A 22,596-nucleotide genomic window follows, 5' to 3' on the forward strand; every position below is an offset into this window, starting at 1 on the left:
AACGCAAGCGGATGTCTTTATGGCTGAAATGGTTAAACATAAAATATGCAGTTTTTTAGTGCTCATGTGCACAAAACTTTTGAGCTTGCTGCCTTATTTTCAGATTGGACCAGAAGGTTTAGGAAATAACAAATAGGATAGACAAATGAGAATCAGTGGATGTTGTGTACTTAGATTTTCATAATGCCTTTGACAAGGTGCCACCCATGAGGCTACTTAACAAGCTACAAACCCATGGTATTAAAAAAATCTAGCATGGATAAAGCAGTGGCTGATTAGCAAGAGGCAAAGAGTGAGAATAAAGGGAGCCTTCTCTGGTTGGCTGCTGGTGACTAGTGTCAGTGTTGGGACCGCTTCTTTTTAAAGATGTGTCAATAATTTGAATGATTGAACTTAACACTGAGATTGATTGGATCTTGATTAGTTGTGGTGTGAATGGGGTTGAAAGGGAAAATGGGTCAGTTATGATCAAATGTGGAGGAGACACTATGGGCCAAATGACTTAATTCTGCTCCTGTGTCTTACGATTCAAGACTGATTCAAAATTGTTGACAGTACTTGCAGATAATTTGATCATGACTGCAAGGTTCCGGGATAGTTCAGGCTTTGAAACCTAAAGGGGGTTTAATTCAAAGGGTTGAGGTCGACTTTAGCGTTTATTAATCTTGGCCTCTGCCTGAGTCAAACAAATTCCTCCTCCACATAGGTATCCAGTTCCTCCAGCCTCCCTGAGGATTCTTTCATGAACTGACTTCCTCCATAATCTCTGTAATGGCAGAGAAACATGTAGGAAGGCTTCCTTGCTTTGCATGCTGTTCATTGACTTAGTATATGCCAGACTTTCTGAAGGCCGTATTTCTAGTCTACAAGTTTCATTAAGCCATGATTTGGTAATCATTGATTCTTATTCCCACTTACAATCTTAAGTGCCTTTGGTCATGAACAGATTGTATATATGTGTGTGAGGCATCTATTAATGTCTTACTGTGATTTGAAATGTTTACAAATTATTGGAATATTCCTTGCAGAATGATTGAAAAAAAGCAAGGTTCTGAGGAAAAGGTTATGATCGAGTTGCAGTACAATCAGCAGAAGGATGAGATCTCGATCGTCATTGTATTGGAATATCTGTATGTCTGTGCCAGTGTGGAATTTCTGTTGGATGTAGCGGATTTCTTCATCAAGGCTATTCCTGATAAAAAAACTGATAAATCTGTCCAACTATATCCAAAACAGAGTGGAAAGGCTCCTTCTAGCAGAGGTTAGTATAACTTTCTTCATGTATGAAGTACAAATAATTTTACCCAATCAGAATAAATTTCTGAAAATATAGCATATTGGAGAGCTGGCCTTCTGAGTTGTATGTTTTAAGGGAAAAGTATTAAAAATTATTGGTAGCCTATTTTTTAGCATTCAGCCTTTTTGGGGAAATAATTTACTCATAGATAACATTCTTAGAGAAGTTGTGTTGAGTAATTAATAAAGGAACCTTTGTTTTTGAGGCAGAGAAGGAAGCCAGATGTATGTCCATCATTATTAGTAGCCATGAGCAAAGGAATGTGTTTCTTTGAGTCCTAGAATTATCTGTACTTGTAGCACAGAATGAAGATAACTTGGCCTGTGATGTCCGCACTAATCCTAAATTAATCCCATATTTTAGTTCCCACCATGCCCTTACTAATCCCCTCCAGACTTTACCGGCCATCAACTCTGACAGCAATTTGCAGCATTAGTTAACTTGCCAACTCACACTGGAGCATCTGGAGGAAACACATACGGTCACAAGGAGAACATGCAAACTCCACACAGACAGAACTAGAGATCAGAATTGAATTTGTCTCTTTGGTACTGTAAGACTGTGGCTCAACCAGTTGCACTACACCTTAAAAATGTATCTTCTCTAAGGAATTGGGTGGAGGTAAGCTTTGAACAGTTGAGATATAATGGTGGGGCAGAGTGGAAAGAAGCTCCTCCACTTGGGATTTAACGCAAGCATATTCTTTGTTGACATTATATCCAAATTAAACTTAAGGCATGAAACATCAGACTAAAATCTTATTTATCAAATAGTATAATATCTCATCATTTCAGGTTGTTTATCATTGTAATCTCTCATAGGAATGTTGTAAATTAGAGTGAATTGTGTGCAAATGATTTGAAGCTTAATTTCCTTTGAAAGTCAGGTATCAAGTCTTTTTTTGTATAAAAGATTTGTTTTTCTTTGTTTGCTCAGTGAGTGTGACACGTGGAGCTAAATTTACAAAGGAAAATTACAGTCAACACAATGAACATCATTGATCTAAGGAAACATTGCAAATTGTTTTGTGCGCCCATTTGGGTTCTCTCATTGTTTGTAATGAGTCTTAACATTTATTATTTTGTTCCAGCTATGGACACTCCAGAACAAAGAATCATTGTGAAAGCAATGGTGATGAATCCTGAAGTTGTGTTTGTGGCAAATCTATCAAAAGCTGATGCCCCTGCACTTGTTGCTTCTTTCCTGTGTGACTTCTCGTTCATCCGTCAAAAACAGTCTCAAAGGATGATTGCATTGGTCAATGACTTAAAGGTTCTGGCATGTCCATTCCTTCAGGAAAAGAGAGGAACAAACATAACTACGGTACGAACAAGGTCTTTTGGAAAAGACATATTCTGCTTGGAGTGCTGTGTGTATTTCTGGTCACAACATTGAAGGAAACATGTATTTGTTCTGCAGAAGGTTCAGAGATGTTGGCTGGATTGGAGGGCTTTAGTTATGGGGTGAGATTGGATAGTCTGAGGTTGTTTCTCCTGGAGCGATAGAGGCTGAGGGCTGACTGTAAGAATTCAAGTCAAGTCAAGTCACTTTTATTGTCATTTCGACCATAACTGCTGGTACAGTACATGGTAAAAATGAGACAACATTTTTTCAGGACCATGATGTTACATGACACAGTACAAAAACTAGACAAAACAACACAGTAAAAAACTAGGCTACAGACCTACCCAGGACTGCATAAAGTGTACAAAATAGTGCAGGCATTACAATAAATGATAAACAAGACAATAGGGCAGTAAGGTGTCAGTCCAGGCTCTGGGTATTGAGGAGTCTGATAGCTTGGGGGAAGAAACTGTTACATAGTCTGGTCGTGAGAAGGGATGTCTTTGCTTCGGTGCCTTTTCCCAGATGACAGGAGGGAGAAGGGTTTGTATGAGGGGTGCATGAGATCCTTCATAATGCTGTTTGCTTTGCAGATGCAGTGTGTAGTGTTAATGTCCATAATGGCAGGAAGAGAGACCCCGATGATCTTCTCAGCTGACCTCACTATCTGCTGCAGGGTCTCGCAATCTGAGATGGTGTAATTTCCAAACCAGGCAGTGATGCAACTGCTCAGGATACTCTCAATTTAACCCCTGTAGATTGTGATGAAGATGGGGGGTGGGAGATGGACTTTCCTCAGCCTTCGCAGAAAGTAGAGACGCTGCTGGGCTTTCTTTGCTATGGAGCTGGTGTTGAGACCAGGTGAGATTCTCCGCCAGGTGAACACCAGGAAATTTGGTGCTCTTAATGATCTCTACCGAGGAGCCGTTGATGTTCAGCGGGGAGTGGTCGCTCAGTGCCCTCCTGAAGTCACTAACAATCTCTTTTGTTTTGTTCATATTCAAAGACAGGTTGTCAGCTCTGCACCAGTCCATTTGCTGCTGCATCTCCTCTCTGTAAGCTGACTTGTCGTTCTTGCTGATGAGTTCCACCACGTTCGTGTCATCGGTGAACTTGATGATGTGGTTCGAGATGTGTGTTGCCGCACAGTCGTGGGTCAGCAGAGTGAACAGCAGTGGACTGAGCACACAACCCTGGGGGGGGGCCCCATGCTCAATGTAATGGTGTTGGAGATGCTGCTCCCGATCCAGACTGACTGAGGTCTCCCAGTCAGGAAGTCTAGGATCCAGTTGCAGAGGGAGGTGTTCAGGCCCAGTAGGCTCAGCTTTCCAATCAGTTTCTGAGGGATGATTGTGTTGAATGCTGAACTGAAGTCTATGACCAGCATCCGAATATATGTGTCTTTTTTGTCCAGGTGGGTTAGGGCCAGGTGGAGGGTGTCGTCTGTTGAGCAGTTGGGACGGTACACAAACTGCAGGGGATCCAGTGAGGGGGGGCAGCAGGGTCTTGATATGCCTCATGACAAGCCTCTTGAAATATTTCATGATGATGGATGTGAGTGCAATGGGACGGTAGTCATTTAGGCAGAACACTGAAGACTTCTTCGGCATGGGGACAATGGTGGCGGCCTTGAAGCACGTTGGAATGGTGGTGCTGCTCAGGTAGATGTTGAAGATGTCAGTGAGAACATCTGCTAGCTGGTCTGCACATCCTCTGAGCACTCTACCAGGAATGTTGCCTGGTCCAGCAGCCTTCTGTGGGTTGATCCTGCACGGGGTTCTTCTCACATCGACCATGGTGAGACACAGCATTTGGTCATTTGGAAGAGGGGTGGACTTCCTCGCCACCACATCATTTTCCGCCTCAAAATGGGCAGAGAAGTTATTCAGCGCATATGGGAGGGAGGCATCACCGACACAGTCAGGTGGTGATGTCCTAGATGCCCTTCCACATGCGCTGCGTGTCGCCGCTGTCCTGGAAGTGGCTGTGGATTCGCTGGGCGTGTGCGCGCTTTGCCCTTCTGATGGCCCGGGACTGTTTGTCCCTTGTTGTTGATATTTAGAGATGTTGATGCTTAAAGTCTTTGCCTATCAGGGATGACAGGTAGAATGTGGGCAAACAGAATTAGTGTTGGTGGCCAAAGGGCCAATCTGTGACACTTGCGGATCTGTAGTTAAAATGGAATGGAGTATTTGCATATTGATTGCTACATTTGCTTTAGCATACATTGATAGTTGTGCTTGTGACTTGTCAGTTAGATCTTACAAGAAGAACTTATTGCATTTGTCTGTCCCTTAGACCTGACTTCTTGTGACCATGAAGCAAACTTTGTTGCTTGAGTCTGTGCTCTGCAGGAAAGATGTACAAGACTACTTGCCAGAGCCATTTGGGATATTATCAAAAGACTTAGGAGCATTCTTTTTAGTAATATATTTGTGTGAACTGGTACAGGATTTGACAGTGGAAACAGAGAAGTTTTTTTGGAGAGCCCAAAACAAGGGGCTACAATTATGAACATCTCTAACAAATCCATTAACACTTTCAGGAGAAACTCCTTTACGCAGAGTGTTTATCAAATACACATGGAGTGGTTCAGATGGCGAATGGCATACTTTTCAATTGAAAATTATGTAGAAGCAGAAATAGACCATTCACCTCCTTGTGTTTCCTCCACTGTTCATTAAAATGATGGTTGATCTTTTACCTCGTACTGTTTTCTTGTATTAACCCCATATCTCTAGATTCTCTTCTCTCTTGAAAGCATTCAGTACTGAGCCTTCTTCGCATATTGGGATAGAGAATTCCAAAATCTGATTATCCTTTGGATGGAAAAAATATCACCTTGCATTAGTGCTGAATGGCCTTAGCCTTTTCACTTTTAGCTTGTAACTCTGTTCCAGCCATTTTGGCCAGGATAAGCCTGCACCTGCCCTGTCAAACCCATTAAGAATTTTGTACATTTCAAAGTGATTGCTTCCCATTTTTCAAAGAGTGTAAGGATATTATCTCAGCGTGTTCTCTCTTCATGACAAACCTGCCATCTCAAAAACAAGATGAGTGTAGTCTTCAGGATTGAAGATTTCTTGCTTTTCTTTTGGTTCTTTGTGGGATCTACTGTTTCAGGCAAAGATTAGATAGCAGCTACTTGTCACAGAAGGTGAATGGACGAGTAGAATGAGAACTGGTGCTTCTGGTTTTTTTTCTGGGATTACAAATGCTTCTTAAAAGAACCAGAGTTCACCTTCCATAATGCTCCCCTCCATTTTGATTGTCCAAGGTTAGGGGTTCCCACAGGTTAGTGAGATGGTTAATTTTTTTTCAAGGAGGTTTAGATAACATCCTTGAAGACTTTTTTCCCAACTTCTTGGTAATCTTGCTGTAACAGTACTCCAGAATGTAGTGTCAGGCATGTGGACACTGTACTCCCTCTGGAGAGGGCTAAACATAATTCGAGCAACAAGCCAAAGACTGGCCTGCGAGTGGATGTTAACATTGGAGGACTTTGTGTAGACAGCATTCGTCACAATTCTCTCATGCAGTGAGTTTTCAGTGTCTTCAAAGAACACAAGTAATAGGAGTAAGCCATTTGGCCCCTTTAGCATGATGGGACTAATGTTCTGAGTTGTGTATATTTCAATACAAGGAGTATTGTAGGAAAGGTGGATGAGCTTAGGGCATGGATCAGCGTGTTGCCATTAGTAAGACTTTGTTGTAAGAGGGGCAGAACTGGCAACTCAATGTTCTAGGGTTCCATTGTGTTGTGTATGTGGCCTGGTTACACAACAATGCTATTAATAAAAACGCTGGAGACAGGAGCTAAGGTTCACGGTTCTTTACTGGAAAAATCTGAACTCGGTACACCCGTACAGATCAATATGCTCCTAATAGTGCATGCAACAACGTGTTACTAAAACATGAAGTAGTCCCTTACTATAATGTAGGCTATACGGTACACTCCTCCCTTTTTAAAAGTGTATCAACTGTTTTTTTTACTAGGACATTATGCTAAACAAATATATTTACCCTTAAAATGCAAATGCCTACTATTTGTTTACTTAGCAACTTAATAATATCAAATTATAACAAGGTAACACAATAATATGGAATCATTTAAAATCTTTGTTTTCTTTTGGTCTAAGACCCATGAATAATTCAAGTCTCTGGGGGTGGAGGGGAGCGTCTTCTCTAGATTGTTCGGGTCTGAAGCAAATAAATCTTCACTCTATTGTCTGGAATAAATTAAACAATCCACAAATTGGCAGGTTCCAGCCATTAAGAGTAGATACCTCCATTTTGCAAAGATAACAAAAGTGAAGTGAAATATGTGAAAAGGTGAATGTTATTCTTAAAAATATGTACAATCATCAAAACTGAGATGGCATTGGAAAGTGTCTTCAAATAGTGTGTTTTTCACTGTCAATAAACTTGTTTGTTTTAATACAGATTTCCATATAAAAGTCATGAAAAGTTGACCTCTGAGTATAGGGAGTTAAGAAGATGTGTGCCTCCAACTTGCTAGGAGTTCACCTCCTTATAATGAAGACTCCTCTGTGCAGCTGTCCTAGATATATACGCATCTTTGTGCGGTCACTTGTCTTCCTTACCCATATCTCATTTGTTCCAACTAAGCTAATTACATAGCCAATCTTCGTATTCTCCTTAGATTCCAAATAAATAGCCTGACCTTTATGATACCATCTCTTACCGTAATATAATTTTCCATTTTCTATTTGTGCTTCGTATCTTCGTGCTGATGATTCAGCAGGAGTGCTGGGAAGATGCTCAGGAGAAGACGGAGATGCTGGTCTTTTCGGAGATTTAAGCTTATTGAGAGTTCACTGATCTTCCATTAGCTGTTCTTCTTTTAACAATTTAACTGCACAGGTGCAGGTTTTCGTCTTTTGTCTGTAATTGGAACAGGGTCATTGGGTCTCATCTTTAGTTTCCTAGTCATTATCATCTTTTTCTTTTCTTTTAACTCAATCTTAATATCTTCAAATTCCTTCACTGCTGATTTGTTCCCTTTAATATAATTCCTTTCCACTTGGTCTATCTCCAGTTGCAGAAAAAGCTCTGCATTTCATATTCTTTCCTTGTATTGCTGATCTAGTTTCTTCATCCTTTTCTAATACTCCTGCAAAGTGCCTTCCTGTAACTGTTGTAGCTGTCTTTTGAGAGATGTCAATTTCTCCTGGTACATCTACTCTTTCACTTCTAGGTAATCTTCTTCATTCTGCTTATTGGCAATATCTATCTCCCTTGCATCCTCTGTATCTTCATTTGAGTCGCGGCCACGGATACTGTGTTTGTCCTCATCGTCGACACTGTCTAGCTCCTCCTCGTCATTGTAATAGTCGACAATGGGTGAGAAGAGAGCTGCAGGCATCTACCCCGCCGAGCACCCCTCCTTTGTTGATGCATCTAGTGCCTTAATGGTGTGCCAATCCAACTGGATTTTCCTCAGCCATTCACGTCCCAGCAACGATGGTCCTCCATTTTTCAGTACATAGAGGTTCAGCTGCTGTGTTTTGTCTCTGTAGGTCACTGTCACTTTAATTTTACCTTTGGGATGCACTTCCTGTCCTGTGTAAGTCATCAGCAGTAGTTTAGTTCATTTCAGAGGTATGTGAGAAAACAGTCATTTGTAGTCATGTACAGAGATCGCTGTTAAAGCTGAGCCTGTGTCGAACTCCATTTCCAGTCTCACACCTGCCACTTGTGGAGTGATCGTTATTACTCTTCAATTGTCTGTCTCTTTCATACTGTGAAGTTGCAGACAAGACAACTTACTTTCGTCTGAGTCGTTTTAATCAGAACTGTTTTCTTCCATTTTGTGTACATTGTTGCATTTTCTTTTCTGGGGTTTCTTGTTTCTCTGTATTTTGTCCTTTTTCTGCTGTTTACTAGCTTTGTATACTCTGCCATTGTGGCCCTGTTTATCACAGTTTTGCATTCTTTGTCTTTAAACCAACCGTCATCAGGGTCATGTGACATGTTCCCACAACGGTAACATTTCTTTCTTTCATTTCTGTTCAGTGACATTTTAGTCATAGCATATTCCAGAGATTTTTGTTGTATCTCTGAAGCACCCCGTGCTGCTGTTTCCATTGATATTGCAATGTTCAGCGCCTTCTCTGATGTAAGGTCTTTTTCATCCAGGAGCTTCTGCTGTCTGGTTTCACAGGGCATACCACACAGTAACCTGTCCCTCAATGCGTCCGATAGACCAGCTCCAAATTGACAACGTACTGATAATTTGCACAATTCAACACAATATTCAGAAATGCTTTCATTTTTGCACTGATTCCGATTGTGAAATTTAAATCTTTCAGCAATGACCAGTGGTTTGGAGTTTAAATGCTGTTAGAGAGTGTCTGCTATTTGCTTGAATGTTTTGTCAGCTGGTTTTTCAGGGGTTAACAAGATCCGCAGCAGGCCATATGATTTTGCTCCCATAATACTGAGTAAGATGCTGGCTTTCTTTTCCTCCTTAACACTGCTAGCCTCACAATATAACTCCAGTCTTTCAATGTAAGGTGCCCAGTCTTCAATGCCACTATCAAATGCTGTATTGTTTCCATTCATCACCATCTTTGTTATGTTAATTAAGCACTGTTCTTCCCCTTACTTTCCTTTTTGACTCATGTGTCCTTTTAGCTAGCGCCAAGAGTGCACTCCATCTAGATGTGTGTGTCGCTCCTTTTTATCTCCCTTCTGGGGCAGGCAGACCCTCAGCCCATGGGGGTCAGCGCCGGTTGTGGTCTCGGCTGGATGTGCTGCAGCTCTGACTGTGTCTCTTGGTCTCCCGACATTCCCGACCCTGGCTGTGCTCCCGCTTACTTTTAGACTCGTGACCTCGCTCTGCCTCTTCCTCCTGCTCCTTGGCTCGTTCTTTGTGCTCTTCTTCCGAGTGTCATTATCAATTAAAACATGGTGTTCCAATGCGATGTAGGTTCATTAACCTCATCACCAATTTGTTGTGTATGTGGCCTGGTTACGCAACAATATTATTAATAAAAACGCTGGAGTTAAGATTCATGGTTCTTTACTGGCGGGATCCAAACTCGGTTCACCCGTACAGATCAATACGCGCCTAATAGGGCATGCAACGACGTGTTACTAAAACATAAAGTAGTCCTTTATTATAATGTAGGCTCTACAGTACACATTGTTTTAGACATGATAGAGCAGGAGAGATTAAAGAGGGAGGGTGGCATTACTAGTCAGGGAAATGTAATAGCAGTGCTCAGTCAGGACAGACTGGAGGACTTGTCTAGTGTGGCTTTATGGGTAGAAATGATGAACAATTAAGCTATGACCATGATAATATTATAGACCACTGAACAGTCTGGAGGATATAGAGGAGCAGATTTGTAGAGTGATTGCCGATTGTTGTAAAACACATTAAGATTTTAATTGTTGGTCATTTTAATTTCCACATATTGACTGGGACTCCCATACTGTAAAAGGACTGGATGGGATAGAGTTTGTCAAATGTGTTCAGGAAAGTTTCCTTAATCAGTACATAGAAGTCCCAACTAGCGAGAGTGTAATACTGCATCTATTAGGGAATGAGACAGGGCAAATGACAGAAGTTTGTGTAAGGGAACAATTTTCATCCAGTGACCATAATGCCATTAGTTTTAAGGTAATTATGGTAAAGGATAGATCTGGTCCTGAGATTCCAAATTGGAGAAAGACGAATTTTGATGGTTTCAAGAAGATTCTGGCAAGTCTGGATTGGACAGGTTATTTTCTAGCAAATGTGCACTTGGTAAGTGGGAGGCCTTTAGAAGTGAAATTTTGTGAGTATGTAGTTTGTATATTCACATCAGAGTAAAAGATAAGGATAATAAGTTTATGGAACCTTAGGTTTTGAGAGATATTGAGGACCTAGTGAACAAAAAGGAGGAGGGGAATAAGTAGGTATAGTCAGACAGGATCAAATGAGGTACTTGAGGAGTATAGAAATGCAAGAGAACACTTAAGAAGGAAATCAGGAGGGCTAAAAGAAGACATGAGGTTGCCGCCTTTGACAAAGTGAAGGAGAATCCTATGGGTTTCTACCAATATATTAAGACCAAAAGTAGCAAGGGTCAAAATCGGTCCTCTGGAACATCAACATGGTAATTGATGTGTGGACACCAAAGAGATGGGGGAGATCTTAAATGGATATCTTGTATACGTATTTACTTGGGAGACTGCCACAGAGTCTTATAGATGTGAGGCAATTCAGCAGCGAGGTCATGGACCCTGTACAGACTAAGAGAAGAGGAGGTGTTTGCTGCTTCAAGGCAAATTAAAGTGGATAAATCCCCAGGGCCTGACAAGGTGTTACTTCAGACTCTGTGGAAGGCTAGTGTATAAATTGCAGGGGCCCTTGCAGAGATATTTAAAATATCTTTAGGTTTTGGAGGATTGGAGGATAGCTAATATTGTTCCATTGTTTAACAGAGGCTGTAAGAATAAGCCTGGAAATTACAGGCCAGTGAGCCTGACATGATTAGTGTGAATGTTATTGAGTTATTGGAAGGTATTCTAAAGGACTGGATATATAAGTATTTGGAGTGACAGAGACTGATTAGCTCTAGTCAACATGGCTATGTGCTTGATAAGTTGGGTCTAAACAATCTTATAGAGCTTTATGAGGAAGTTACCTGGAAAATTGATGAAGGCAAGGCAGTGGATGTTGTCTTCATGGACCTTAGCAAGATCCTTGAGGTTCTGCATGGGAGGTTGGCCAAGAAAGTTCAGTCATTTGGCATTCAAGACCGAGTAGTAAATTGGATTAGACATTTGTTTCATGGAAGAAGTTAGAGAGTGGTTGTAGATGCCTCTTTAACTGGAGACCTGTGACTGGTGGTGTGCCACAGGGGTCGGTGCTGGGTCTTGTTGTTTGTCATCTACATCACTGATCTGGATTGTAATGCGGAACACTGGATCAGCAAATTTGCAGCTGACACCAGGATTGAGGGTGTGGTGGACAGCGCGGAAGACTGTCAAAGCTTGCAGCAGGATCTGGAACAGCAAGAAAAATGGGCAGAAAAGTGAAAGATAGAATTTAATGCAAACATGTGTGAGCTGTTGTACTTTAGGAGGACCAATCTGGGTAGATCTTACACAGTGAGCAGTAGGGCATAAGGAGTGCGGTAGAATGGAGGGTTCTGGGAATACTGAACGTGTCGTCACAGGTAGATAGGGTGATAAAGAAAGCTTTAGCACATTGTCCTGCATAAATTGATGTACTGTATTGAGTACAGGAATTGGGATGTTACGTTAAAATGTTATAAGATGTTGGTGAGTCCTAATTTAGAGTATTGTGTACAGTTTTGATCACTTACCTACAGGAAAGATGTAAATAAGATTGAAAGAATGTAGAGAAAGTTTATAAGGATGTTGCTGGGACTAGAGCACTGGAGTTAAAGGGAAAGGTTGAATAGATTAGGGCTTTATTCCCTACAATGTAGAAGATTGAGAAGAGATTTAATAGTTGTATACAAAATTGAAGGGAATACGTATATAGGGTCAATGTGTAAGCTTTTTCCACTGAAGTTGGGTGAGACTATAACAAGAGGACATGAGTTAAAGGTAAAAGTGAAATGTTTAAGGGGAACATGAGAGGGAACTACTTTAATCAGATGGTGGTGAGTGGTGTCACAGCAACAACCTTCCCATCAACATCAGAAAGAGTAGGACAAGAGAACATGAACCAATCCTCACAGAGGGATCAGAAGTGGAGAGGGTGAGCAATTTCAAGTTCCTGGCTGTCAAGATCTCTGGATCTAACATGGTCTCAGCATATCGATGCAGCTGTAAAGAAGGCAATGTTTCATTTGGAGTTTGAGGAGATTTGGTTTCTCACTTAAAAAACTCAAAAACATCTAGAGATGTACTGTGGAGAGCATTCTGTCAGGCTGCACCACTGTCTGGTATAGTGGGGGATGGGGGAGGATCGAAAGAAGCTACAGAAAGTTGTCAAGCTAATCAGCTCCATCTTGGGTACTGGCCTCTGTAATATCCAAGATGTCTTCAAGGAGTGGTGCCATTATTAAGGACCCCTTCACACAGGATCTGTCCTCTTCTCATTGTTACAGTCAGGAAGGAGGCACAAAAGCCTGAAGGCATATACTCAGCAATTCAGAAACAGCTTCTTATCCTCTGCCATCCGATTCCTAAATGGACATTGAACCCATGAACACTAACTTACATTTAAAAATTATTTGTTTTTGTACTATTTTTAATTTAACTAATCAATATAATCATTTATTTATTTTCTATAGTATCATGTATTGCATTGTACTGCTGCAATTAAATTAACGAATTTCATGACATGTGCTGGTGACATTAAACCTGATTTTGATTCTGGTTCTTAGAGTTCAGACTGAGCTGCCAACGCAAGTAGTGGATGTGGTGTCAATTTTAATATTTATGAGAAGTTTGGATAGGTAAATTAATGGGAAGGATATGGAGGGCTATGATTTGGTTGCATGTCCATGAGACAAGACAAATTAATGGCACAGACTAGGTGGTTCGAAGGTCCTGTTTCTGTGCTGCATTGTTCTATGACTAAATTACTGAAAGATATATGGAATGAAGCTGAACTTCACATCAAGTATTGGATTCACCCTCAAAATGTAATCTGTCTCCAAATTACTTTCCTTATATCCACTATGTTCAAGAATGTAACTAAGTTGTTTTCTAAATGTGAGTTACTTGAAGGAAAATTGGTCATATTTGGCATGGTGCAGTTGCAATACTGAGGAAATTTGTTTTGAAATTTTCCAGACTAAAATCCTGAGATTATTATCAATAATGTGAAGGGAGTAGTGGCAGGTGAATTGACGTACAGATAAGCAACAGTGACATTTATTGAAGAGTTGCTATAGTTAATTTCCAGATGTTTCCTTGGGTGGTTAAGTAGGCTTGCTTTAATCGGGGAAATTGAGTTCAACAGGTGCAAAGTAATGTTTCAGCTCTATAAAACTGGTGATATTATGTATGCAGTACAGGTGTTCCCCCACCTTTACAAAGGTAAAGCTTTCCTGTAAAACCTTTCTTAAGCTGAAATGGCGTAAAACGAAGACCCATTAATTTTTATGGGAAAAATTTTCGTAAAAGCAAAAATCCTCTTTGTAATGCGAAAACTGTTTACTAATGTAGGTATTTTGTAAAAGCAATGTGGCCTAAAGTGGGGGACACCTGTATTGTGTTCAGTTCATTTTAGCTAGGATATGGAAGTTTTAGAGAGGATGAAGTGCAGGTTTACCAGGATGCTGTCTGGAGTAGAGAACATACCTTTTGAGGAAAGATTAAATGAGCTCAAGCTTTTCACTTTAGACTGAAGAAGGGTGAGAGGCAATTCGATAGAAATGTATAAGATGAGGCATTGCTAGAGTGGGCAGATGGTGCCTTTTTCCTGGGATGACAATGGCTAATACGGGAGACGTACTTGGGGTATATCAGGTTAGGTTTTTTTGCACAGAGTGGTAAGTGCATGGAATGCACTACCAGGGGTTGTATTAAAGGCAGATGCATTAGGGACATAAAAGAGACTTAGGCACATGGATGAAAGAAAAATGGAGGGCTATGTGGGAGGGATAGTTTAGATTGATTTTGTAGGAGGTTAAGAGATCACCACAATATTGTGGACTTCTGTATTGTTCGAAGTTCTATGTCTTCAGGCTACGCTTACAGAAATTCCCTTCATTGTTTCTCTATTGAATTGTTTATTTCCAGGTGTTGCAGCCTTGTTACTTTGTTTTGGACTTCTGTGAGCAGACTGCTGGGCCACAAAATATCACTCTTAAAATAGAAGAGATAAACTTGAAGGTAAGTTGAAGTACTTATGTTTTTCATGTTGCATTAACTCTATTGTATTCATGAACAATTCTGAAATAAATTAATGAATGTTTTGGATGTGCAAGTGCACAGAATTTCAGTCTTTATATTGTTGGATCCTAATTCTTTATATCATAGATTTCTTCTGAAGCCAAGAATGACGTATAAAACTTGTTGCTTAAGATAGCTCATTAAGCATTGCAAGAATGAAAGGAAACAAGAAGAGAAAAAAAGATTAAATTGAATTGACTTCATTTCTTACATTCTTCATGTATATGAGGAGTAAAAATCTTTACGTCTCTATCTAAATGTGCAATGTGCAATCATAGTAATATATAATAATTTATAAAAAATAGAACAGTCAGTGTAATATAGAGTACTCTCAAGTTTGATGGTGTAGTGGAAGAAGTTGTCCCGGAGCCTGTTGGTCCAGGCTTTTATGCTGTGGTACCGCTTCCCAGATGGTAGCAGCTGGAATCGATTGTGGTTGGGATGGTTTGGGTCCCCAGTGATCCTACGGGCCCTCTTTACATACTTGTCCTTCTCAATGTCCTAAATCATGGGAAGTTCACAACTACAGATGTGCTGGACTGTCTGCACCACTCTCTGCAAAGTCCTGCAATTAAGGGAGGTACAGTTCCCATACCAGGCAGTGATGTAGCCAGTCAAGATGCTCTCAATTGTGCCCCTCTAGAAAGCTCTTGGGATTTGGGAGCCCATACCAAGCTTCCTCAACTGTTTGAGGTGAAAGAGGCACTGTTGTGTCTTTTTCACCGCACAACTATTGTGTACAGTCTATCTGAGGTCCTTGGTGATGTTTCTGCTGAGAAACTTGAAGCTGTTTACCCTCTCAACCCCAGATTCATTGATGTCAATAGGGATTAGCCCATTTCCATTCCTCTTGTAATCCACAACCAGCTCCTTTGTTTTTGTGACATTGAGGGAGAGGTTGTTTTCTTGACACCACTGTGTCAGAGAGATGACTTCTTCCCGGTAGGCCACCTCATTATTTTTTGAGATAAGGCCAATCAATGTAGTGTTGTCAGCAAATTTAATTAGCAGATTGGAACTGTGGGTGGCGATACAGTCATGGGTATACAGGGAGTAAAGGAGGGGACTCAGTACACAGCCCTGAGGGGCTCCTGTATTGAGAGACAGAGGGTTGGAGGTGAGGGAGCCCATTCTTTCCACCTGCTGGCGATCTGACAGGAAGTCCCGGATCCAGCTGCATAAGGCAGGATCCAGGCCAAGGTTTCTGAGCTTCTTGTCGAGCCTGGATGGAACTATGGTGTTGAATGCTGAACTGTAGTCCAAGAACACCATTCTCACATAAGCATCCTTTATCTCTAGATATGTAAGGACGATATGTAGAGCAGTGACTATTGGCATCATCTGTCGATTGGTTGTATTGGTAGGCGAATTGTAGGGGTCCAGTTTGGATGGTAGCAAGCTGTAGATGTAATCCTTGACCAGCTTCTCAGAGCATTTGACGTGAGTGGAACAGTTGTTCAGGCACGTTACCTTGGTTTTTTTTTTGGTACGGGGACAATGGTAGATAATTTGAAGCAGGAGGGCACTCTACATTGGAAGAGGGAGAGATTAAAAATGTCTTTAAACACACCTGTCAGTTGTGCTGTGCACATCCTGAGTACTTGCCCAGGAGTGCCATCTGGTCCCGCAGCCTTGTGACTGTCCACTCATTGGAAACATCCTCGTACCTCAGCCTGAGAAATGACCAGGTTGCAGGTTGTAGCGGTGGCTTTCCTCGGAGGCTCAGAGTTAGCGACATCGAACCTAGCGTAGAAGCGCTTGAGCTCATCTGGGAGAGAGGCTGTGTTGTTGGTGGTACCACAATGTTTGGCTTTGAAGTCTGCGATGGTATGCAGCCTTTGCCACAAGTCACATATGCTGTTTGTAGCAAATCTTGACTCAACCTTCTCCCTATATTATTGTTTCCCAGCCTTGATAGCTTTGTGTAGATCATAGCTGCTTTTCTTGAGTTGATCTCCAGAGATGTAAGCTTGACGTCGCACTGTAAGTGCTGCTCGCACGGAACTATTGATCCAGATAATAGAGAACATGAAGACAGGATGAAGAACAAAAAGAGAAGAATGGAGAGTAAGAGACCCAACTGGGATGGTTTAGTCCTCATGACAGATTATAACACCTTCAATCCAATTTCAGTTGTTTAAATTAACCAACAAGATAGTCCCTATTCAAGTAATTTGATACCTGCCAAAAAGAATTTGTTTGAGTATGATGGTAATTTTAGTGCAGATCTGACTTTTCCAGGATAGCAATGTCTAACAGAGTTGTCCCTCACTCTTAAACTTCCACTAGATAGTATATTGAAGCAAGAACTAGGTGATTGCTTGAACGATTTGTAAAATAAGGAGTAAGGTCTTGCCTCCTATTAAATGTGCACTAAAATCCTTAAATATTCGCAACCATCTCTGCCAACCACACCAAAAACGTTCGATTGTGATGTTTTTGATCTGAGGTTCTTCAGAAGGCAAGAATGAAGCATAAAGCTTGGTGCTTATTATTGTTTATTAAACTTTACAAGAACGAAAGAAAACGAGGAAAGGAAGGTAGCAAAGAACACAAAGACCCTAGGTGCAGGGAGAAGAACAATGGCGATAGAAGAATGGAGACAAAGAAACCATATCTGCTTGGTTTGATCCTCTTATACCAGATTACTTGATAACATATTTGATTCAACTTCTATTACATAAAGTACCCAATGAGACAGCCCTTATTCAAGCAATCTGATAACTGCCAAAAGATACAAAGGCAACCACTCAACACAATGAACAATTACATGTATACAAGTAATTGTATAAAAATACAATTATAAGAAAGTTAAACTACAAGGAAAGTAACAATTATGCAGTCCAATCTAACTATATGACAGATGTGAACTCTTTCAGTGTCAGTGTCCTGAATTTCCTCTGATATTAGTGCTGTTTAAACTATGCTAATTCTGATCTGTATATAAAGTTATCATACTTTTTCTCTTGAAAAGTAATATTTTGTGTTTAAATTAAACCAGTGAATTAATGTTTTACCACAGTTTTCTTTTATTTAAAGATATCTCCTATCATTCTGAACACGGTTATGACAATCATGTCTGTGATGGCACCTAAAGGGCAAGAGGTAGAAATGCTTCAACCAATGAACACAGTAACTGACCTCTGGGCTGTGAAGAATGTAGCCAATTGCCATTATTGGTTCCTGGGGGTTGACAATGCTCAAGAAGTCACCGAGACTTATTTAGAAGAAAATCGCCAAAAGAATGGGGAGTCCTTCAAGATAGATGTTTCATCAATAATAGTAACACTTGAATGTGGGCTGGGCCATTGCACCATTCCTTTACTTCTGACCGAGTCAACATTTTCTGGAAGGGTGGAAAATTGGACGTCACTCATCGGTATTGATTCAAACATGAATCTTGAGGTAATTTGTTTCCTCTGATTAGGATGCACAATAAGTTTTTAAAAAAGTATGCTTCTTTGCTAGATACTTTATATAGTGATTAGCACTGCAACATTTATTTTAATTCAAGTAAAGTGAACATGAATGAATGAATAATTTATTTTTGGCCAGTACAAACATAAAAAACATCACTTACAACAATGATTTCATAGGACAAAATTACATCAAAAAACATAGATATTCTTTAAAACAGACCGAAAGGGTGTAGGTTGAAGCTGCAGCTTATTACACTTACCCCTCTTACTTATACAGCAACATATTTGGCGTCAGTCATCACATCAAAAACAAAAAATTTCATAATCTTTTAACACAAAATCCAATTCCAAATATCTTTTATTTAAATTACTCCTATTCATTTTAAATCATGTATTTTATATTTGTTCTTTAAGTAATTTTTAAATGATTTTTAAAGCTTAAGTGTAGTGCATGTTTTTAAATTCTTACTACAACTGTTCCATAGATTCACCCCTCTGACTGAAATACAATGATTTTCTACATTTGTTCTTGTGCTTTGTGTTTGAAATATACATGCTTCTCTCAGATCATATTGACTTTCTCTCATTTTAAACAACCTTTGGATACTTTGTGGTAGCTGTCCATTTTTTACTTTATACATAATTTGTATTATTTTAAAATCTACAAAATTTCTGAATTTTAAAGTGTTTAGTTGAATAAATAATGGATTGGTTGGCTCATAATAACTTGTCTTATTTACAATTCGTATAACTTTCTTTTGGAGTAGAAAAATTGAATTTGTATTTGTATGTATTTCCCTATACCTCTATGTAGTAAGTCATGTATGGGACTATAAGTGAACAGTAAAATGTATACAAAGATTCCTGATTTAAGATAATTTAAGCTACATAACTCTGTGTAGCTTCTTTTGCAACCTCAGAAATGACAAACGTGGCAATCCTTATAGAGTAGGAATGAAGAGGCTGACCTTGACATGTTTTATTTCTGTGGTAGTAGTTGAAGGATAAATCTTAGAAAGGATCATAAGGAATCCTGTTGTGCACTTTGCATCATCAGACAAGTCTTTATTCACACCTGACAAGATACTAATGCCTATTATTGAATGGCTATTTATGATTGTAGTTCAGTGGTTGTCACCTAATGCTGTATGTTTCTGCAGGGTGTTGCATGACAAAATAACATCTTACATCCTACTAATATAATCGCAGTTAGTCATGAATTCTCCAGTTAAATGCTAGGTGAAAATTGTTAGGGATACTTCATTCGCTGCCTGGCAGAAGGGGAAGAGTAGGAATAGAGGGATCCTATATAGGATAGTTGCCAGTGACTAGTGAAAGGGTCAGTTTTGGGACTGCAATTTTCCCAGATGAAGCAGGAGGTGGGTGTGTGGAATGCACTGCCAGTGAAGGTGGTAGAGGCAGATACAATTGGGTCTTTTAAGAGTCAGTTTAAGAGAGTACATAGAACTTAGAAAAATAGAGGGCTATGAGGTAGGGAGATTCTAACCAGCTTCTGGTGTAGGTTACATGGCCAGCACAACATTGTGGGTCAAACGGCCTGTAATTTGCTGTAGATTTTCTATGTTCTATGACATGGGCACAGCAGCACTTGTTCTGTGGTTCTCTTGAACTCCCTTGCTACTGAATCAAGACTTATTCTGTCAAGACTTGTCTGTGGTGTGCTGTAGCCATCCATCCCATGATCTGGATGAAAGAACTAATGACCTTGTGGCCAAGTTTGCAGACAATACCAGGATGGGGCGAAGACATGTAGTGTTGCAGAGGCAGGGAGTCTACACAAGGCTTGAAAAGGTTAGGAGAAATGGCAACGTAGTAGCAGGTGAAATATAGCGTGCAGAAGTGTGGTATTATTTTTGATTGGTCAGGGCATGAAGGGATATGGGGAGAAGGCAGGAGATTGGGGCTGAGTGGAAAATTGGATCAGTCATGATGAAATGGCAGCGCTGACTCGATGGTCAAAATGGCCTCATTCTGCTGCTTTATCTTATGGTCTTGTGCACCTTGGTAAGAAGAATAAAGGAGTAAATTATTTTCTGAATGAAGGAGAGAGTTCAGACAAAGGAGGTGTAAAGGGACTGGGGATCCTAGTTCAGGATTCCTTTCAGGTTGATTCAGTAGTAAGGAAGGCAAATGTGATGTTAGCATTCATTTTGAGAGGACTAGAATATAAAAGACCTTCTATACTAGACAGGTATATGGAGGAATTTAAGGTGGGGGGATATATGGGAGGCAGAGTTTAAGGGTTGGCACAACATTGTGGGCCGAAAGGCCTGTACTGTGCTGTACTATTCTATGTTACATGCTCTAAAAACGAGGATGTACTACCAAGGCTTTGTAAGACATTGGTCAGACCACATTTGGTGTATTGCGTGCAATTTTAGCCCTGTATAACGATATACTGACCCTGAAAAGGATCCAGAGGAGGCTCCCAAGAGTAACCCTGAGAATGAGAGGCTTAAAATATAAAGAGTATTTGATGTCTCTGGAACTGTAATTGATGGAGTTTGAAACCTATCAAATACCAAAAGTCCTGGATAGAGTGGGCCTTGAGAGGATATTTCCATTAGTCAGAGAGTCTAAGATCTGAGGGCAGCCTTAGAATAATAGGATGATCCTTTAAAACAGAAGAGGAGGAATTTAATTAGTCAGAGGGTAGTGACTCTGTGGAATTGCTTCATAAGACTGTGGAGGCCAAGTCATTGGCTGCATTTAAGGCAGAGATTGATAAGTGCTTGACTGGTAAGGGGTTAAGGATTAAAAAAAAACAATCATTATTGAATGGTGCAGCAGGCTGAGTGGCCTAATTTTGCTCCCTTTCTGGAGGGATCCAGTCGTAAAATAAAGGATCAGCCATTCAAAACAGATGCAAAGACATTTTTTCATCCTGATGATAGTGAATTGTGGAATTCTTTACCCAGCCATTGTTATAGACTCTGTTGCTGTTTAGGAACAAAATTTGTACTTGTCTAGGCAACAAGATTGTGCATGTAATGAATCTGAACAAGAGATGGGTTCTCATTCCATCGAGAACATACTGCCACGAGGAGGTGGTGGAATCAGATACAACTATTATACTTGAAGCATTGAGACAAACAATAAAAAAGGCAGGGCATAGATGTATATGATTCTAATGAAGGCAAATGTGTTTTGTGTAGATGGACAAAAAGGACAATGTAGCCCATTTCTGTGTATACCTTTCTATAATACTAAAACTAGTTCCCTTGTGGAGGGTTTACTGGTGCTTTGGGTGAAGTGTATGATACTTTGGTAAGTTGATAAAAGGCTGACACAGGAAGGTAGTATCAAAAAGTTATGAAAAGAATTGGGAGTCACAGTGAGATAGAGTGAACAGAGAGTATCTGTTTCCCAGGGATGAAATGCCAAATACTAGAGGGTGGATCAATGGGTCCATTTCCATGTTGCATCTCAAAGAATAGTACAGCACAGAAACAGGCCATTCGACCCACAATGTTGTCCCGACTCAGCTAAAAAAGCAAATCAAAACCAGGGGTTGAAGGTGAGAGGGGATGGGTTCAAGAAGGATGTGAGAGGTAAATTTTTTTTAGTCAGAGGGTTGTGGATTCCTGGAATGCACTGACTGGTATGATAGTAGAGGAAAATACATTAGAGGCTTTTAAGAGATATTTGGATAGGCACATGGATATAAGGAAGATGGAGGGATATGGTAATGGTGTAGGTAGGAGGGATTCATGTTTGGGTGTTTTTGATTTGCATTTTAGCTGATTCGGCACAACTTTATGGGCTGAATGGCCTGTTCCTGTGCTGTACCGTTCTCTGAGATGCAACATGAAAATGGGCCTGTTGGTGCCAATCATCAAGCACCCTTTTAGACACTAACCCTAGTGTAACTCATTTTATTCTTCCTACATTCCCATTTCTCCAGCTCCTCCCAGAATGTCCCACTTCCCTACCCAGGAGCAAGTGACCGTGTGCAACTAATCTATGGAAGGAATTGAATTTGTTGAAAGCTGCCTTTTAGGACAACTAATGTTGTCTCCTTACTCAGAAAGGGTAGTAGGGATATGCCTGGAAGCAACAGGTTGATGATGCTTGTATCAGTGGTAGGGAGGTTGTTGGAGAGGATTCTGAGCGGCATGATTTCTTTTCACTTGGGGCAGATGAGGAGGATTCGATATGGTATTGTGCAGGAGAGAAAACGTCTGACAAATCTGACTGAGTTTTTGTTTAAGGAGGTGATTCGGGAAGATAACAGAGCAGATGATATTATTGTTTACAGTTGTAGATCAGAATCAGGTTTATTATCACCAGCATGTGTCGTGAAATTTGTTAACTTAGCAATACATGATAATAGAGAAAGAAAATAACTAAATAAGTCAAAGTGTTTATGGATTCAATGCCCATTTAGGAATCGTATGGCGGAAGGGAATAAGCTGTTTTTGAATCGTTGAGTGTGTGCCTTCAGGCTTCTGTACCTCCATCCTGATGGTAACAATGAGAAGAGGGCATGTCCTATGTGATGGGGGTCCTTAATAATGGACGTTGCCTTTCTGAGGCACTGCTCCTTGAACTGTCTTGGGTACTATGGAGGCTAGTACCCAAGATGGAGCTGACTAATTTTACAACTTTCTTTAGCTTCTTTTGGCC

The 22,596-nt window shown here is 40.4% G+C and overlaps 1 protein-coding gene across 3 annotated transcripts in view; it reads left to right on the forward strand.

The window, feature by feature from the left end:
* vps13c (vacuolar protein sorting 13 homolog C) overlaps positions 1–22,596 on the forward strand; it is a 386,360-nt gene that overhangs the window by 201,217 nt on the left and 162,547 nt on the right. For all 3 annotated transcript variants that reach the window (XM_059945986.1, XM_059945984.1, XM_059945985.1), the window contains 4 exons: positions 1,029–1,261; positions 2,388–2,620; positions 14,378–14,470; positions 17,570–17,935. In XM_059945986.1, coding sequence (XP_059801969.1) covers positions 1,029–1,261; positions 2,388–2,620; positions 14,378–14,470; positions 17,570–17,935 — 925 coding nt within the window. The remainder of the gene's footprint in view (positions 1–1,028; positions 1,262–2,387; positions 2,621–14,377; positions 14,471–17,569; positions 17,936–22,596) is intronic.

This window comes from Hypanus sabinus, chromosome 21 (assembly GCF_030144855.1).
Source record: "Hypanus sabinus isolate sHypSab1 chromosome 21, sHypSab1.hap1, whole genome shotgun sequence".
Classification (NCBI taxonomy): Eukaryota; Metazoa; Chordata; class Chondrichthyes; order Myliobatiformes; family Dasyatidae; genus Hypanus; species Hypanus sabinus.